At 34.1% G+C, this 20,102-nt stretch overlaps 1 protein-coding gene and 1 long non-coding RNA gene across 6 annotated transcripts in view; one reads left to right on the plus strand and one right to left on the minus strand.

Moving 5' to 3' along the window:
* MIB1 (MIB E3 ubiquitin protein ligase 1) overlaps window positions 1-20,102 on the plus strand; it is a 143,663-nt gene that overhangs the window by 96,284 nt on the left and 27,277 nt on the right. For both annotated transcript variants that reach the window (XM_081262806.1, XM_081262805.1), the window contains exon 13: window positions 17,845-17,977. In XM_081262806.1, the coding sequence (XP_081118932.1) occupies window positions 17,845-17,977 (133 nt within the window). The remainder of the gene's footprint in view (window positions 1-17,844; window positions 17,978-20,102) is intronic.
* On the minus strand, window positions 372-6,402 carry LOC308631514. Of its 4 annotated transcripts, XR_014018234.1 has the most exons (4): window positions 6,097-6,402; window positions 5,567-5,742; window positions 5,254-5,301; window positions 372-4,428 (listed from the first exon to the last, which is right to left on the minus strand). It is a non-coding gene; the product is annotated as an uncharacterized lncRNA (long non-coding RNA). The 4 variants fall into 4 exon arrangements; XR_014018235.1 differs by having other exon boundaries at window positions 5,254-5,742; XR_014018236.1 differs by having other exon boundaries at window positions 5,254-5,742; window positions 6,212-6,401.

A 20,102-nucleotide genomic window follows, 5' to 3' on the forward strand; every position in this document is an offset into this window, starting at 1 on the left:
ATTCAGGGTCAGAAGAACTATATGCTTATTTGCTTAAGTCTCCTTAAAATATCCTACGTTTTCTCTCCCTTTCACTTTCTGCTAACATTCATATAAAATGGTGAAATTAAAGGCTAATCCTATGAAAGATAGTGACTCAACATTCTAGGGTGTTACTTTATTTATAGTTTTCTTTAATTTAAAATATATCCGTGTCCATGTGAATCATGGGTCAGTAATATGTATTGGCATCCTAATGATATTTTCAGGTGAACTTCCCAGATATTTCCTTCCTTTAAAAGAAGTTTTTAGTTTTTATAATGAAGCATAGTTTGCATTTCATTATTATATCTTGTCTGAAGAATAAGAAATTTAATACCAAGAGACCATAATTAAGTAAAATTATTTTATTTGAATCCAAGTCATTTGCACATTTTTCATAAAGCTTTTTATAAACATCTTTACTATAGTCTTTTCAAGTAGAATTAACAGTTAACAATTTATTTTATTTTATCCACAGTATGATTAGCTTAAAGTGAAATTAGTTGACAGGTAACTGATATTCATGAGTGAACCGACGTCTCTCCTGTAGTAATCAATGCATAGCTACAGCTGGTTGAAGGGGACCAAATCCATTGAAGAGGCGATTTGGTTCCATTTTACCAGCTTTAGCAAAGCATTGTAGTGCTGCCAGTTTGGGATCCAAAACAGTTAAATACTTTTCATTTATAAAAATAATAGTTATGGGCCATCTACAAGTGTTAAAAGTTTCCTGTCAATGCTTTAGTCATTGAAAATAAAGTTTTCTATTTTGAAGGCAATGTTTCCTACTATATCCTATTCTTAAAATTTGGAAGTTTCTTCCTTTTAACACATTTTTAATGCATTAAGGAATTATCATTGTACATCTTTGTTTTAACAGCTTTGCTTAATTCTTAACTGTAAGCAGTAACTTTCTTCAAAACCAGCAACATTTAAAAGAACAAATAGACCTGGATATACTTTAGAGTAATGTTTTCTACTTATCTCTAGGCATTTAACCACATTCTTTGGTTAAACTAAAAGTTGGGGAAGAGTAATGTTAGTCAAACATTTCTACTGCCACTGCTTTTTTTAGTAGTATAGTTGAGGATTAGTAGCAAGTTGGTGATGGGGTGGAGGAATATGAGTGGCCTTAGGAAAATCCGTGCCCTTTGGTTTATAAATAGATCACACATGAATTCAGTGTATTGCTTGGTCTTGGTGGTGGGAGGAACTGCTGCGCATGCCAACTCATTTTACTTTGGTTTTGCTTATGTAGGGTTGCTAATAATGGGTCGCTAACTTAACTCTTTTAATGATTATTTCCTTGACTAAATTCTTCATCATTTTGAGTAGATTGCCTAGTTAACTTCTTATTATCAACATTGATTGTAGCTACAATCCATGAATTTTGAGTATTAAAATGTACCATGTATTCTGTTGAACACATGCTGCTGTGCTGCTGTCTGGGGCTTTAGTGTACCAAATTTATTCACTCATTAAACTGTTTATAGAACTTGAAATAAAAAAAATCTACGATGTAAACTTTGAAATCAGTACATTAAATTTGTTATAACATGGTTTTAGTGTTGAAACTTGCATAAAATACAACTCTGGTAAATTATAAAATAATGTCTATAAAATAAGACTCAATGAAATATAGAGTAAAAATTTTTTATAGTTACTGTTTTGAACTGAAGTGGGAGAAGGTCAACACTATCTTGGGCAACATTCAAACAATTCTGAAGGGTATTCTGCATCTGTTGGTTCTTAAGTATCATGCTGCTGGTGAAATTAATGTCACTACAGTTCTTTCTATCATTTATTTGTGAAACAGGTGTTAAATGGCCTGAACTTAAGTGCTGAAGATAGCAATAACACTGGCTTCTAATTTTAGTAGTTATATGGGAGCCATTTAGCAGATCCAGTTGCTCAAGTGTGCTTTTGGATGGCAGTTCAGTTTCATATACTGGCCATATCGGGGCAAGGAGAGACCATGGGAAAAAAATAGTACAGCATTTGATAATGTCAGCATCTGTTATCCCTGTCAGGGAGACAGTTGAAATGTTTGAGTTACACCAGTGTCAGCAGATGCCCAAAGTTTAACATGTACTCAGTTAAAAATGAACAGCTGATCTAAGTGATGGATGTGACATTTTAGAGTGATTGAAAATATTCTGATATGTTAAGCTAAATTTGTAAGCACCAGAATCAGTTTATAATTTTTCTTCATAAATAAATATCCTATCATTTTATTTTCTAAGGATTATATCTACTCAGTATTATAGAAAAGAAATTCTTAGTTGCTGGAATGTTTAAAAAGAATTATTGAAACCTTTTATACTTGAAGAATAAGTTCATTACAAAACATGAGTAGAATAATATCCGTTGAGTAGTTTATAGAACAAACTCTACTTCTGAGGCATATATTTTTATTTGGTATTTAGGATATGTACAGTAGTAAACTTAGTGGAATATGAAGCATTGGCATTTTTCTTGGTGGATGTCCAGAAGGGCTATGTTTAAATGAGTTAAGATTTGAATTAATTTCTTTGAAAATGAATAATTTCAAAACATGCTTTTTATAATTTCCAATAAATGTGCAATTGTATACATGATACAATATTTAATAAAATAATTCATTTTTAATAATTGGATGAAATGAAAATCACCTTTCTATTGACTAAGTATCTTATTAAATAGAGAAAATTAACTGTAATATAACCTATGGTCATTTCTTTTCAATTTCTGACACACAAAAATTTAAAATAATATTATACTTTTTTATATGTATTAATATTTCAGTTGAAATAACTTTTAATAAGAAATAAGAATCATGAATACTAGTATCTTTTCTTTTTTCTAACTTTATAGTAGCTTAAAATTATCAATTATTGCTAAGTACTTTATTTATAATTTTTATAACTATACAAAATAGACTACATAAAATACAAAAAAGTATTTTGATATCTATAACATGCTAAATATAGTAGATATATTCTGTCTGTAAAAATGGAAATATAACTAATAAAAATGGTTATTCTGTCTGTATAAGTTGGCTCTTGATTATAGTATTTTCATTTTATATGCCCCTCTTGGAGAAAGCTGATTCAAAGGTAATACTATCTTTTAAAAGTTTGGCAGTCTGTTACCAGTATACCCTCTTGACTTATTTTGGTGGCCCAGCATCTTGTCATTTTTTTTATCTTTTATTCTTATGTTTTAATTATTTTAACATAGCATTTAATGAGATTAGGTTAAAAACTTGATAAACTTGCAAAGGATAAGGGCCACTTCTTTTTGTACAGAGTTTTACTTAAATGGTAATCTTTTAGAATTATGACTTTCTATAGCTATCAACAAAGAAAACAAAACAATGAAAACTTTAGCTCAGAAATTTTTCTAATATTAATAATTATAAACTTACCCAAAGTGAAAAATAGCCATTAAAGCCTTAGTGAAGTCAGCTTTTGTCATTGTCTTATTTTTCTTACTAAATCTGTTGGCTCTACTAATGTGGTATACTTAAATCAAAATCAAATTGTGGAGGCAGAAAATAGATCATGTTTATTTATTAGTCTTTTGTGCTAGTAATCTGTTTTTCCTGTTATGGTCATTTAAATCATGTGAGTACTCAAAAAATGTAAAATGTACTGTTTTAAACTTTAATGTTTAAAAATGAGTTTCATTATAATTTGAATTCTACTTCAGTAGAACTTTTACTTTACAAAGTATAAATCATAGGGATGTTTAGTTTCCATCTATAAGTAGTAGGTATTTTTTCTTTGGTGTTAATATCGCTAAAGGTCATCTACTTGAAAATAGGTTAATTTACCATATGAAGGTCATTCATGTAGAAAGAAGCCAGGGCTTCTTTTAGCATTTAGTTATCTCTTGGTGGCTTATTACCTACCAAAAATACATACTTCTTTACATTCCATAGCATTGTATGTTCATATGGGTACATAAAGAAGTATGTGCTCTGAGTAGGTATTACTAAGTTGTTAGCTGTAAAAACACAAAATATCTTATTTTTCCTTTTGTTAGTAAAACATTGAGCTTATTCATGTATTATAGTGGTAGATTATTTGCAGGCATTAACTTATCAAAGACTAAACTTTATAACAAATTTACCTGATCATGTCATTAATGCCACTTGTGGTTCCTTGTTCTTGATGGATATAAACATTTCTAAACATTTTGAGCAGTTAGCTGTTGAATTTTTTTCTGGTTTGGTTCTTTTTTGCAAGACATTGATAAAATCGGTGGAGTTTTATAGTGTATTTCAGAAGTTGGTAAGATCAGCCTAATCTTTCTTCTTTATAGACTTCAGAGAGTTTCTTCTTCTTCTTCTTCTTCTTCTTCTTCTTCTTCTTCTTTCTTTCTTTCTTTTTTTTTTTTTTTTTTTTGATAATTTGCTTCTAGATCCTGGAAGTAGATAGTAATTAATTTGGCTCATTCTTTTTAAAACCAGATACCTTATTTAAAAACTTAACTAATTAACCAATTAGCACTTCTAGAATTGACTCAACAGTTGAAATAAGGAGAAAAACCAGGTCTTTTGAGCATGTGTGTGAAGTGAACCTTTAAAAATGGTGAATTTTTTTTTTAGTTTTTTTAAGGTGGTAGATGAGAACTTTCACTCATTTGAAAACTTCTTTGTCATTTCTTTGTCTGTTAGTTTTTTTTTTTTAACCAGAATTCTGTGCTTCTATGCTTTTGTTTGGGTGGAATACAAATCCAGATAATTGTATAAGTGTCTAATTTTGTTGAGTTTATTCTTTTCAGTAGAAAGGAAACTACCAAAACAGTTAACTTTTTCAAAGTCTTACATAAAAGAACTGAAAGGCTTTAACTTCTGAATACCTGGGTTTTAGGTGCTTGATTATTTAGCATGAGAAAAAATTATAAAGTTGGTGAGTAGCCTTTAATTATTAATTACATTCAAATGTTAATTTAGAAGAAAAACCTCAAAAAAATTTAGATTTGGCAAAGGAGGAGGGAGGATAGGGATGGTAGGATTTCTGCAGCCTGTGATAGAAAACTAGTGCAGCTCATAGGGAGCAAATCCGAACAGCAATAGATAGCCCAGAACTACAGCAGTCAGCATTGCAGCATTAGAATTACACCATGCACTTTCTGATTTATTTTTGTGGCCAATTAATAGTAAGTATTAAAAAATATTTTGTAAACTGCTAAGTTTTTTGGTTGACTAAATTTTAAATAGACACTAGTTTTTAAAAGATAGCATACCTTGGAAATACGGATGCAGAGTTACTTCATTTAAAACCATCATTTAATCTGAAACAATAAAGGCTAAATCTTTAATAATTTAGGCAACAGAGATAGCCATTCTTTTAATATTGCACATTTTTGAGATTAAGAGTTATTTGCTGTGATATTTATACAACATTTCTTTTCACACTACCTAATCTCTCAATTTGAACTGTGAAATTAGCTGTGCCCAGGTAGCGTTTAATAATAAAGGCATATATCCAGTCAATGATAGGTAAACATGCAGAAAGTCATAAATGTCCTTAAAAGTACAGGCCTTGTATTGTTTTACCTGGAAGCTTACTGTCATGCAGCATTTGCAGCAAGAAGAGAGGTAATGACCTAGAGAGTCACATCAGCTGCAGCCATCTCATCTTGATTGTTCCTTCACTCTATTTGCTGATTCAGCACTTCTTTTTATGAGCCGGATGAAGTAAGGGGATTGTATCAGTGAACAGAGAACGTCACCTTTTAAGATAAATTTGAAAACAAATGAATAAACAGCATATAACTTACTTTTCTCTTTCCCCTTAAAAGACAAAAGCTAAAATAAAATTGAATCTATGTTGGCCATTTGCTTTGGAATGTTATATACTACTTATTACACAGATATATAGAGAAAGTTAAGTAACCAAGGAAGTTTTTGCTACAATGGCCAAGAAAATGTACTTAGTTTATTTGTTAGATGAAATGCTTCAGAATGGGGAAAAACTTGCAAAGGAAGTTAATTTTATAATATAAAAATACAAAAAACCCAAAACCGAAGCACACCTCACTCCCCCCAAGTAACTATAAACATTCATCCTGTTTTCCTTTGCCCACCAGAGTACATTGGGTTCTTCTGACTCCTCAGGAAGTATTCTGCATCTTTCTTGCTTTGAGATTATTTTTGGTTTTGATTTTCCAGGATTAAATGGTAGATCTGTAGTGAAGCTACCTTGTCATATCCAGAGGTCAAGTCTGCAAGCGAGGTCAGGACTTCCACATGGTCACTACAGAGGCTAACTTATATTCTTCCCTCAGTGACCACAGGCTAAACTGTTACAGCTTTATAGGCAGCTAAGCATTTGAAACATGCACTCCAGGCAAACAGGCTCCCCTGTGCCTCTCTCTTCCCTGACCATATTTAGTCAACCATAGCAAAAAATAGTCTCTCAGCTGTCGATTGTCGATCCAAAAGCTGAGGAAGCCTCTATCTTGCTTTCTGCCTATTGATTGTTCATCCTGCAGTCCAAACACTGCTTTGCCATTTGTCCTGCCCTTTTTTTTTTTTTTTTTTAAGTACTGCCAAATAAAGCGGTCTCTCATGTTTCCACTTGCATTTCCCAGATTTTTACTGAGCTTGCGCTGAGGCTAGGAAAGCCTCATGCGGCTGTCACTATACTTAGAAGCACTGCAGAGCAAAAAGGAAAAAAATTACCCCGGCTACTAGCAAGACAGTCTTTAGACAGAAAATCCCTCTGCTGCCAAAATACATTTTCTAACCTAAATTTTCTTTGTAAAAATGTTATGGATGGTAACATTTTATATTGGCTGAAGGCCTGAAGGGATTTTTTTAGAGTTTTCTTCTGGGCTAGTTATTGCTGTACATGCTTTTTAAATTTATTGAATAATATTTGAATGGGAAATATGTGAAAATGGTAAGCAGAGTCTGTATATTGATGGTAGAGATCATTAAGTGAGAGTAGTATATAAGTGAAATCTTGGAAATGCTATTTAAAATTTTGAGTACAGTGTCAACTAATTTTAGGTAACTGTTGGTAGTGTTTAGTGAAAAATGGCCCAGGCAGCTTTCGAGTAATATTTTTATATTGAAACTAAATATACACATAGAAGTGTTAAAATGCAGTTTATTATGAATTAAATTCTGTTTTATATTCAAATGTGAAGGTTCCCCCCCCTCCTTTTACAGTGTGATGGTTACTTAATTTTCTGAAATAACACTTAGGTAGGATCATTGCATGTTTTATCATAATACATATGAACTTGTCTATAACTTTGGTATATTTGGTATATTGTATGTCTCAAAAAAAACCCCAACAAACTTCTGTTTTAAATTATAATAGCATAATACCAATAAATTTTAACATAGAAGCTTATTTTTAATCAAAAGCAAAAACTATATTAAAATATCAAATCCAGTAAACCTATGGAGATATACTTTAAAATCTCACAAGCCTAAAAATGCCCAAGAAAAATTAGTCATACCTGGTTCTTAATTACATTCTTTTACATATTAAGAATTGTCACAAAGCTCATTCTCCTGAAAGGGAAATATGTCCTTGACATTCTTTTTGTCTTTAGCACTTAATACCTTAGCAGTTTAATTATTTTGCATGGCTGTTTTAAAATAGTGACATAAGGAAAATGCTTCTGTAAATATCTGGCAATTTTAAAGAACTGGCTTTCCTCGATGTTGAAATAATTTTACACATATTATGAGATGATAGGCCTCAATGTGTATAGTAGGTTAATTTTGGGGGCTCCTAGAGAATCCCATTTTTGCTATTTCATAGCAGTGAAAGTATTTTTTTTAAGCAAACATATATTATGTGCCAGGCACTCTCATTTTTTATATATATTAATTCATTTAATTTCCATAACAACTCTATGGAGGTATGTTTTATGATTCTTCTAATATTTTACAGATGAAGAAATGGGGTCATAGAAATTAAATAATCTGCTTGAGTCTTTAGCCATTCTGATGAGAACTAGAATTTGAGCTCAGGTAGTTTGGCTTCAGTCTGGGAGCTCTTCACTTTATGCCATGCAGCTGCTCATCCGTAGTAATGAAATGAATTTGAGAATTACTTTTCTTGGGGACTTAACAGTCAACCAGAAGTATAATATGTTACTAATGTCCTTTTTGTAGCATATTCAGAAAGATGAGTGTTCATTTGCTTGCTTTTTCATTTGTTCTATCCAACAAAATTTGAACTTCACATACTAGGTATGCAGAGTGTACTTTTTTGAATGAAATGCATTCTAGTTTTATAGAAACCTGCTTTTAGAAGAGCTAAAAGAACCATTTGTGATTTTTCAACTTTCTTAATAAATTCCTTTGTAAATTCTGGACTAACCTGCTTTACCTATTATTCGAGAAATTGTTCATTAACTTAGCAAGCATTTGTTGAACACCTAATGTGTGCCACAGTACTGTTCTAATGTGTTTTTACATTAAGTAATAATAATTTGTAAGGCTTTCACAATTTAGTTGCTGTTGTGTTTGTTTTGTTTTGTTTTTTTAAATGTTGCTTGTATTTGAAGAAAGACTTTAGAGACAGCATGGCAAGCCCTAAAAATTGACCCAGTGCCATTTGAATGCTACATACCAATGTAGACAGCTGCTTGTCCTCTCTACTTCTTAGAACTCATTTGTTCATCATTCAGCAAACGTTTGAATACTACCATGTGCCAGGGATTATGCTAGGCACCACTGTTAGTTGTTCCGGAACTTAATGCTTCTTTGGCACTATTCACAAATGCCTGCTTAACTGGTAGTAAGATCTTATCTTTAAAACATCCATGTCCTTAACCTTTTGGAAAACATCCAATTGGGAAATAAAGAAGAGTGAGCATTTAGAAAACTATTATCAAATCTCATATATTTCACTCCACAGGTGAGAGTCTGTTGGCTTAATAAGATCATTGATTTATTGAGCTAGTAATACCTTTATCCCAGTAATTTTGTGGACCTAAGCTTGCAGCATAATAGTCTGTCCTGTTAAGTAACTGAAGTTCTACGGTGAACAACCTGCAGTTGCCTTCTTTTTTTTTTTTTTTAAAGAGAGAGAGAGAATTATTTTTTAATATTTATTTTTTAGTTTTTGGTGGACACAACATTTTTGTTTGTATGTGGTGCTGAGGATTGAACCCGGGCTGCACGCATGCCAGGCGAGCGTGCTACCGCTTGAGCCACATCCCCAGCCCCCCCGCCCTTTTTTTAATATTTTGTTTTTTAGTTGTAGTTGGACACAATACTTGTATTTTTATGTGGTGCTGAGGATTGAACCCAGTGCCCCGCACGTGCTATGTGAGTGCTCTACCGCTGAGCCACAACCCCAAACCCTGACCTTCTTCATACACACATATTGTGTGTTCCCAAAATGCCTGACCTATGGAAAGAAAGGAGGCAGGTTGCTCTGAACTGCTGACATTACATAAGGGTTAGGGAACCAGGGGCTGTTTTGCTTCCCTTTCTCTTAGCTCAGTTTGCAAGATGGGTCCAAAGATAAGCTGGGTTTTTTTTTTTTTAGGTTCTGTATTATTTGTTTTGTTTATTTTTTGAGGTGTCATCAATTTCTAATTAAGATGAGGGGACAGTATACAATATATATTGTGTCCAACTACAACTAAAAATGAAATATTAAAAAAGCGAGCTGCAGGTTGTTCACAGTAGAACTTCAATTACTTAACAGGACAGGCTATTAAAGGTCTCTTAATGGAGACAGAAACTAATGTACCCCAAATCTCCAGTGTAGAAAAATTTTAAATAATTTATGTTGACACTCCACTCTCAAGGAGGTGGAACATAACTTCCCATTCCATCATTGTGGCCTGGGCAAAATGACTTCCTGTCAAGAGCATGGTATAGGAATAGGGACGAAAGTAGCTTTATAGTTGAGAAACCTGACAAACAGTGCTTCAGCCATGTGATCAAGGTCAACATCAAAAGTGATAAGTTCATAGCAACACAATTCACAATTGCTAGACTGTGGAACCAACCCAGATGCCCTTCAATAGATGAATGGATAAAAAAAAATGGCATTTATACACCATGGAATATTACGCAGCACTAAAAAATGACAAAATCATGGAATTTGCAGGGAAATGGATGGCACTAGAGCAGATTATGCTTAGTGAAGCTAGCCAATCCCTAAAAAACAAATACCAAATGTCTTCTTTGATATAATGAGAACAACTAAGAACAGAGCAGGGAGGAAGAGCAGGAAGAAAAGATCAACATCAAACAGATACATTAGGTGGGAGGGAAAGGGAGAGAAAAGGGAAATTGCATGGTAATGGAGGGAGACCCTCATTGTTATACAAAATTACACATAAGAGGTTGTGAGGGGAACGGGAAAATAAACAAGGAGGGAAATGAATTACAGTAGATGGGGTAGAGAGAGAAGATGGGAGGGTAGGGGAGGGGGGATAGTAGAGGATAGGAAAGGTAGCAGAATACAACAGTTACTAATAGGGCATTATGTAAAAATGTGTATGTGTAACCGATGTGATTCTGCAATCTGTATATGGGGTAAAATTGGGAGTTCATAACCAACTTGAATCAAATGTATGAAATATGATATGTCAAGAGCTTTGTAATGTTTTGAACAACCAATAAAAAAAAACATGTGGGTAGTATGTACCTTGTTATGATAAACAGGCACTTTATGTGACCTTCCTCCCAAGAACCCAGACCCCCAGTGTAATCAAAAAGCTATCAAATTCCAGCTGAGGAACATTCTAAGGAAAAGACCCAGTTATTACTCCTCACACTTCTCAGAGTCATCAAAAACGAGGAAAGTCTGAATAACTGTCAGAGCTAAAGGAAGCCTGAAGAGATACAATTGTAATATGTTGTAGTCTAGTGCAGAGAAAAAATTAAATACAGTGAATTTTCTATAAATCTAAAATTTGTTCTGAAAAAGTTTATTTAAAGCACAGAGGGCTAGAGGTATGGTTTAGTGGTAGAGTAGTAGCCTAGCATTAGTGAGGTCCTGGGTTTGATTTGTAGCACCACAAAAATGAACTAATGAAAGACTGAATGAATGAATAACAACAGAAATTAACCCATCTACTCTTTTTTTATTTCTTATACATGACAGTAAAATGCATTTTGATATATCATACATAAATATAGTATAACTTGTCATTCTTTTAGTTGTACATGATATAGAATCACACTGGTCATGTAATCATATATACACATAGGGTAATAATGTTTGATTCATTGTACTATCCCCTCTCCTACTTTTATTCCCTTTTAATCCAAAGTATCTCTATTATTCCCTATCTTCACCCTCCTTATTGTGAATTAGCATCCACATATCAGAGAAAACTTCGGCTTTTGGTTCTTTGGGATGGGCTTATTTTGCTTAGCATGATATTCTCTAGCTCTGTCCACTTACCAGAAAATGCCATAATTTCATTCTTCCTTATGACTGAGTAATATTCCCTTATGTATATATATATATATATATATATACCACATTTCTTTATCCATTCATCTGTTGAAGGGCACCTGGATTGGTTCCATAACTTAACTGTTGTGAATTGAGCTGCTATGAACATCAATGGTTGCGTTACTGTAGTATGCTGATTTTAAGTCCTTTGGGTATAAACCAAGGAATGGGATAACTGGGCCAAATAGTGGTTCCATTCCAAGTTTTCTGAGGAATCTCCATACTGCTTTCCATAGTAGAACAAATTTGCAGTCCCACCAGCAGTGTATGAGTGTATGTTTTTCCCCTCAACCTTTCCAACATTTATTGTTGCTTGTATTCTTGATAATTACCATTCTAACTGGAGTGAGATGAAATCTCAATGTAATTTTAATTTGTATTTCTCTAATTGCTAGAGATAATGAACGTTTTTTTATGTATTTGTTGACTGATTGTATTTCTTATTCTGTGAAGTGTCTGTTTAGTTCCTCATCCCGTTTATTGATTGGGTTTTTTTTTTCTTGTTGGTGTTAGGATTTTTGAGTTCCTTATATATCCTGGAATCCATCTACTCTTGACTATTTATAGTACCATCACATTAGTTTTGCTTGGGGACTGTCTGCAACATTTCTCCACAACTTATACCAGTAAACCAAAAATTGATTTTACTATAATTGTTTTCAAAAACAAACATTCCACATTAAAATAAATAAATAAATAAATTATATAAATATATAAATATAAATATGTCTCTCTCTCTCTCTCTCTCTCTCTCTCTCTCTCTCTCTCACATATATATATATATATTTAAACTGGGCAGGGTGGTGCATGCCTGAAACTCCAGCTACTCATTAGGCTGAGGCAGGAGGATCGAAAGTTCAAGGACAGCCTGGGCACCTTAACAAGACCATGTCTCAAAGTAAGATAAAAATAAAAAGACCAGGAGTATAACTTAGTGGTAGAGTGCCCCTGGGTTTAATCCCCACTACCACACACACAAAAATATATTAAGGCAGAAAAGCATATTTTAGAGTAAATTTTTATCAGTGTCAGTCATATTTTAAAAAGATTTACTTTTTAAGAAGCCTTTTTTTTTTTTTTGCAAAAATTGAGAAATGGTAACATTTGTGTGGGGATGGTATAGAGGATAAGTGTCCAGAGGAAGGACAAGGATGGCCTATATTACAGTAAAACCCCATGAAAATTCAGATATAATTCATGTTCTGTCTTCTCCTGATACCAGTTTTTAAATGTAGGGATGGGGATGTGTGTGTGTATGTGTGAAGGTTAGTTTCCACCATTCCATCTACACAGCCTTCTGGATTGGTCTGATGAAATGAGCTTCCGTTAACAAGGATTTACTATCCTTGTCCAGAGGAAGGATAAGATGGCCTGTCTAAAGAATGTCGGCCACATACAGGGATCTGTAACCCCAGCTAGTTGGAAGGCTGAGGCAGGAGGATTGCAAATTTGAGGCCTATTGGGGCAACTGAGTGAGAACTTGTCTTAAAATGAAAAGGAAAAAAAAGTGGGGGGGCTTGTGTGGCTGAGAAAGTACCTCAGTATTAAAATACCATGGTTCAATCCCTAAGTACCAAAAAATTGATAAATAAAAAATGTCAGTGGCCTTGGGGAAGAATACTTTTAGTTTAAACTGGAAAATCATCAGGGCAAATTGTGGAAGTAAGAAGGGAGAAAAGTGTCTAGGATGATTCCCAAGTTTGTGACTAGGGTGGCTGATTAAATGGCTTAAAAAAAGTGGGGAGGGTGTAAATCAATATCAAAAATATAGAGAGAACATTGGAAGGAAGAGTGGGGGGAAAGGAGTTTATGTTGTACAGGTTGTACGTCTATAAACATAGAATTGTAATACTATTATACAGATATATAGTTTATATTATATAGATTATAGATTATACAGTTGCAGACCCTGCAACTGAAACATTGTCACCTACATTAACTTATTTAATTCTTAAAACAATCTTACAGTATTTTTTCTTTTTTGCTATTTTTCCCACATTTTTTTATTTCACTTATTTATTTTTATGTGGTGCTGAGGATCGAACCCCGAGTCCCACGTATGTGAAGTGAGCGCTCTATCACTAAGCCACAACGCCAGCCCCTTTTCCCACATTTTTATTGGTGCATTATAGTTGTACATCATGATGAAATTTGTAGTTAACATATTTGTATGTGCACACAATATATAGCAATATAATTTGACCAGTATCACTCTCCAACCCTCCCTTCCTCCCTCCCTCTCCAAACTTATGGTATATTATAGAGATTTCTGTAGAAGTTTTTGGTATTAGATATGAGTTGTGAAATTTGCAGTTAGAAATATAAGCTAGAAATGTATGGGTGAGACTATATATATAATGTATATGCATATATAAAAAAATATATATATATATACACACAAAAAAAACTATACACACACACACACAGTGAGGGCTTCAATAGGGCCAAGTTTTTGGCATCAGCTCTATAGGTCCAGAATTGGAATTCAGATGACTGACTGACAGTAATTAAACTTGTAAGAGGTGAATGTGTAAGTCACAAAAGAAATGTTATTGCCAAGTAGATTACTACTCAATACCTGATTATTAGGTCCCCCGCCCCCGTCATCCTTGCTGGTAGGACAAACATCTGTGAGAAGCTAAATTAAAATTGATAATTGACTGGTGAGCAAGATAGTTATATGATTTTAATATAGTACTATTAAACTTTGGTAATTTTACATATGCTGGTAAACTTTCTGCTACAAGGTAAATAGGGCTTGTCAGGAGACATTCTCTGAATAATTCTGGGGATACACTTTTCTCATTCTTAAGGCTTTGCACAAACTATTTTCTTTTTTCTTTCTTAACCAATTATTGTTTTCCAGAGAAAGATGTATTTTTCATCTGTTCAATTGTAATTCCATTTTGGTGACCTGATTTTTAAAAAATATTTTTAGTTGTAGATGGACACAATACCTTTATTTATTTATTTATTTTTATTTTTTATGTGGTGCTGGGGATTGAACCCAGTGCACTATACCACTGAGCTACAATCCCAGCCCCTGGTGACTTGATTTTTAGCCAAATTAGACTTCTGGATCTTTCCTACAAGTATCTTTTCTCTAGTTGTTATCTGCATGTTTTATTTACTTAATTGTTGTCTGATTTATGCATCCCATTTGCCAGTATAACACTTTTTTTTTCTTTTGTGGTACTTGGAGGGTTGAACCCAGGGGCACTTTACTACTAAGCTACATCCCTAGTTCTTTTTAATTTTTTGAGACAGCGTTTCATTAAGTTGTTGAGGATGGTCTTGAATTTGTGATCTTTCTGCCTCGCGTCCTGAGTTGCTGGAATTGTGGGTATGTGCCACCACAAAGATGGTACAGTCATCCTCTGTGGACTTCATTGGGTACCAAAATCTGTGGATGCTCAAGTTCCTTATATAAAAGGGCATAGTATTTGCATACAACCTAAGTTACTGTATACTTTAATCATCTCTAGATTACTAGTTGCTATACAGTATTCCTTAGTGAATAATGACCCAAAATGTTGTATATGTTCAGGATAGATCCAGTGTATTTTCTCCCAGTACTTTTGATCTGGAGATTGGATAAACTCTCAGATGTGGAACCCATGGATATGGAGGGTTGACTATATTTTAATTATGGTTACTTTTTAACGTAATTTTCAACATTTGACTGAGATTAGTTAGTACAATATATTTATTATGAAATGAAAATTTGCCCTCTGAAAATGTGAACTTTGAGTTTTAATATTAAGATTTTATTTATTTTATAGAATGTGATCTAGAAGGGAGTAGGTTAATTTTCATCACTTCCAGTCATAACCTGCAATTACTGTTTTCCCATTGTTCTGACAATTCAAGATACACACTAAGAAGAAAGTAGAGAGGCAGTAGGTTTCTGGGAGAACATCTTTATAACTGGCTGACTGCCTTGGTAATTTTCTGAGCCATTTGCTCTTCTTTCTGAGGGATGCAACTTTACTATGAAATGCAAGACCAGAAGAACAAGTCGCAGCAGACAGCTTGTGTCCAGAGGAGAAATTCTTCCCCTTTCCTTCCTTTGAGTAGGTAGTGCAATAAGAGGATATACACTGTAAAACTAAAGTGGAAGACAATGTGAAATGTGATTTCATAAACCATCTTCTCCGGAATACCTATTCAGGTTATGTCATTCAAAGAAAAAAAACTTGATGAAGTTGGCAGGAACCACATACTTTTATCATTTATAACTTCTTACATAACATTTGTGCATTTGGCTTAAAGGAATATACAAATTTAAAATATTTTAATATAGTAGGGCCAAATTTTATCTTAGTATTTTGATTACCAAACATTTCCTTTTCTCCTTCCCTCCGTTTCTCTGTCTCTTGCCTCCCTCTCCACCTCTCCCCTCTGTCTTCCTCCCCTCCCCTTCTTCCCCTCCCCTCTTTTCCCTCCCTCCCTCCCTCCCTTCTTTCCTTCCTTCCCATAAAAAAGTAGGATTTATTCAAGTAAAAAGAAAGGAGACAGAACTCCTGCAGGGTGAGAGGGGAGCCAACAGATGTTGCCCCCAAAAGTTTTTCATTTAACTAAAATATGTGCATGGTTAAATCATAGAACTATAAGGCTTATAATGAAAGAGAACTGTATTCTGTTTCATCCCTCTTATGCCTGTCCTCACCAATAACTTGTAGCTCATCCTGCAGTTTCTTAATTTATCAAATACAGACATTATCTAGTGATTTCTTTTTTTTTTTTAAAGAGAGAGTGAGAGAGGAGAGAGAGAGAGAGAGAGAGAGAGAGAGAGAGAGAGAGAGAGAGAGAGAGAGAGAATTTTTAATATTTATTTTTTAGTTCTCGGCGGACACAGCATCTTTGTTGGTATGTGGTGCTGAGGATCGAACCCGGGTCGCACGCATGCCAGACGAGCGCGCTACAGCTTGAGCCACATCCCCAGCCCATCTAGTGATTTCTTGTTGTGGAAAAGATTTAAAATTATTAACACCCTCCATTACTACCTTTCCTCTCAACATAGTTATATCACAGTTTTTGTTTAAATCAATAGCAAGCATTTACATTATTTTTTAATGATCACATTGTGTTTTGGGTTGGTAGGTACCATACCAGGGATTGAATTCAGGGACACTTGACCACTGAGCCACATCCCTAGCTCTGTTTGTATTTTATTTAGAGACAGGGTCTCCCTGAGTTGCTTAGCGCCTTGTTTTTGCTGAGACTGGCTTTGAACTCAGGACTCTCTTGCCTCAGCCTCCCAAGCCACTGGAATTACAGGGGTGTGCCACCACGCCCAGCTTCACATTGTGTTTTTTTAAAAAAACTTTTTTTTCACCTGATTTAAACCCCTATATATTCTGTTTCTTGAATGGTCAGATATGTAGGGTAATAGATAATGTGTGGAATTAGCATCATGATTATTCAGACATTCAATAGTAAAATGTGCTATCACTAATTTTTCCCCATTCAGAATCTGAGTCAGAGTAAAGGAATTTAAGGGTTTTTTGACTCACTCAAAATTGTAGGTAAAAATTTTGATGTGTATTTCTCTGGAGGAGAGTACATAGCTTTCCAAAAGTCTAACAGTGGGTTATAACTTAGTAATAGCCACAGAAGGGGGTCTTTAAACTATTATACTCAATATACTTTGGGTCACAAACTTGCTTAAAAATCTGATAAAGCTCTTTGAGTTGAACCTGTTTGAGTTCAACTTTAGAGGTTCTTGGATCCATCAAAGCCTATACTTAAGACTTTTTGAATTTCCTACATGGGATTCATAGACTACTGCCATTAAAGAAACATATCTTGAACCATTTGAGATTCTCATCTCATTATTTTAGAGGCTTATAGTTTCTTCTCTAAGTCTTTTCCTGATAACTAGTTTTTAAATGTAGGGGTGGGGATGTGTGTGTATGTGTGACGGTAGATCCCTTAATTCTCACCATTCCATCTACACAGCCTTGTGGATTGATCTGTGTATACATGATTGTTCTGCATCTTCATCCTGTTTGTATGTAACATCCTTCTGCCTTGGCACCCCCACCCAAGTAGGTGGCATTATAGACATGCACCACTATGTCTGGCCTCCCTGTTCTTTATTAACTTTTTCATTAGTAGATGCTATTGAAATTGGCTTCCAATTTGTAGCACTTCCATTCTATTTTAATTGTGTTCCTCAAATGATGATAGATTATTTGCCTCTCAAAATAACAAAAAGTTACTGTATACTGTATACATTGGAGGATTAGAATACTTGGATTTATATTTATTTCTAAGGATAAAATTTTCTTTAAAAAGGATCTATTTGATTTCAAAAGCTTTTTTGTAAAGAAAGTAAAAATATCAAATTATGTAAATATAAAAATGTGCATTTGACTTTCAGTGCAATGCGTGTTTTACTCTCAAAATTACCAAGACCATGGATTGTGGATGAGAAGAAAGATGATGGTTATACTGCCTTGCATCTGGCTGCCCTTAATAATCACGTAGAAGTGGCTGAGCTGTTGGTACATCAGGTAGGGAAAGCAGTTCAGTAATATTTTTTACAATTTTGGAACATTCCTGTTCATTGATGAATTACTTCATTAAATTCTTATTAGTAGGTTATAGTCAAACCCCATGAAAATTCGGGTATAATTCATGTTTTGTCTTCTCCTGATACCAGTTCTTAAATGTAGGGATGGGGATGTGTGTGTATGTGTGAAGGTAGATCCATTAGTTTCCACCATTCCATCTACACAGCCTTCTGGATTGGTCTGATGAAATGAGCTTCTGTTAACAAGGATCTACCAAAATTGCTGCTCTGTTGGTGAAGTGTCAGCCAACCATAACATCAAGAACCATCCATGTTGATACTTAAGTAGTGTGGCCAGTTGCTATCAGGCTGCAGCCTGTAGCCAAGGTCAAGGAATTCAGTTCACAACTGCTTGTGAACCTCTAGAATTTGTGGTTGGATAGTAGCATAAACTCATCTTAGTCATTCATTTATCTCTGAAATAAGATAATTCTATATTTTTATGAGATTGAATTTTTGGGGGAACTGATTTATTATAAATGTTTCAGTATATTTAGCACAGTCTTTAAGTGCCCGAAGAAAACATGCCATATAGACACACTAAAGTTACCAAAGCATTATCTATGGTTCCGGACCTCAAGGAACTTACCGTCTACTTAAATGAAATAGTACAACTTCATAAATAGTATGTTATGTGTAATTAAGTATCAGATTATAAAATAAACATCCCCAAACTACAGAAATTTAAATAGTTCAAAAGTTATTACTTTTACCCCCTGCCATTTTAAGCCTTTACTATTAAAATTACTGTTATCTTTGTTAATTATGATAATTCCTTTTTATTGAGGTCTAAATGACTGTCCTTATGCCAGTATCACACTGCCTTGGTTATTGTTACTTTATACTAAGTTTTGAAGTCAAGTAGACTAAATCCTGCCAACTTTTTTCTTCTTTCTTAGAATTTCTTGAAAACATCTTCTGTCTTTCGCATTTTCATACAAATTTTAGAATCAACTTATTAGTTTCCCATCAAAGTATTAACAAAGCCCAGGCCTGATTAGCTTATGAGATAAGACAAGATTGGGCATATTTAGGGCAGTAAGGCTATACACAGCTTATTAATCTCTATTAAAAATATCTGTTGGTCCCAGCAGCTAAGGAGGCTGAGGCAGGAGGGTCATGTTCAAAAGCTAGCCTCAGCAAAAATCAAGGCACTAAGCAACTCAGTGAGATTCTGTCTGTAAATTAAAAAAAAAACAAAGTAGGGTTGGGGATGTGGCTTAATGGTCAAGTGCCCCTGAGTTCAATCCCAAGTACACCCCCCCTCCCAAAATCTGTTGGGAGTTTATTCTTGCACAATTAGATTTGTTTTTAGATCGATTTTTTGAATGTTGTTGTAAATTGAATTTTTTTTATTTGCTGGTTTTGTTTTTATTTTTTATTTTTAAATTTTATTTATTTTTTAATTGGTTTTATTTTTTAAATACATGACAGCGGAATGCATCACAATTCTTATTACACATATAGAACAATTTTTCATACCTCTGTTTATTGAATTTTTTAATATTTATTTTTTAAATATATGTAATTTTTAAGTATATATTTTTAAATATATGTAGTTGGACACAGTATATTATATTTATTTATTTTTATGTGGTGCTGAGGATCAAACCCAGGGCCTTGCACAAGCAAGGCAAGCGCTCTGCTGCTGAGCCACAACCCCAGCCCTTGAATTGGTTTTACATTTCAGTTTTTAATTATATATTGCTAGTGTTTTGGTTAGCTTTTTTGCTGCCATGACCAAAAGACCTGACAAGAACAAAGAGGAGGAAAAGTTCAATTTGGGGCTGATGGTTTCAGAGGTCTCAGTCCATTTGATAACTGACTCCATTCCTCAGGACCTTAGATGAGGCAGAACATCGTGGCAGAAGTGTGTGGCCGAGGAAAGCAGCTGGGAACATGACACCAGGAAGTAGAAATAAAGAGACTCCACTTACCAGGGACAAAATATATATCCCAAAGTCATGCCCTCAGTGACCTACCACCTCCAGCCACACCCTATCTGCCTTCAGTTACCACTCAATTAATCCCTATCAGGGGATTAAATCACTTATTGAGTTAAGGCT

Source organism: Spermophilus citellus, assembly GCF_964194105.1.
Source record: "Spermophilus citellus genome assembly, chromosome: 12".
NCBI classification, from domain to species: domain Eukaryota; kingdom Metazoa; phylum Chordata; class Mammalia; order Rodentia; family Sciuridae; genus Spermophilus; species Spermophilus citellus.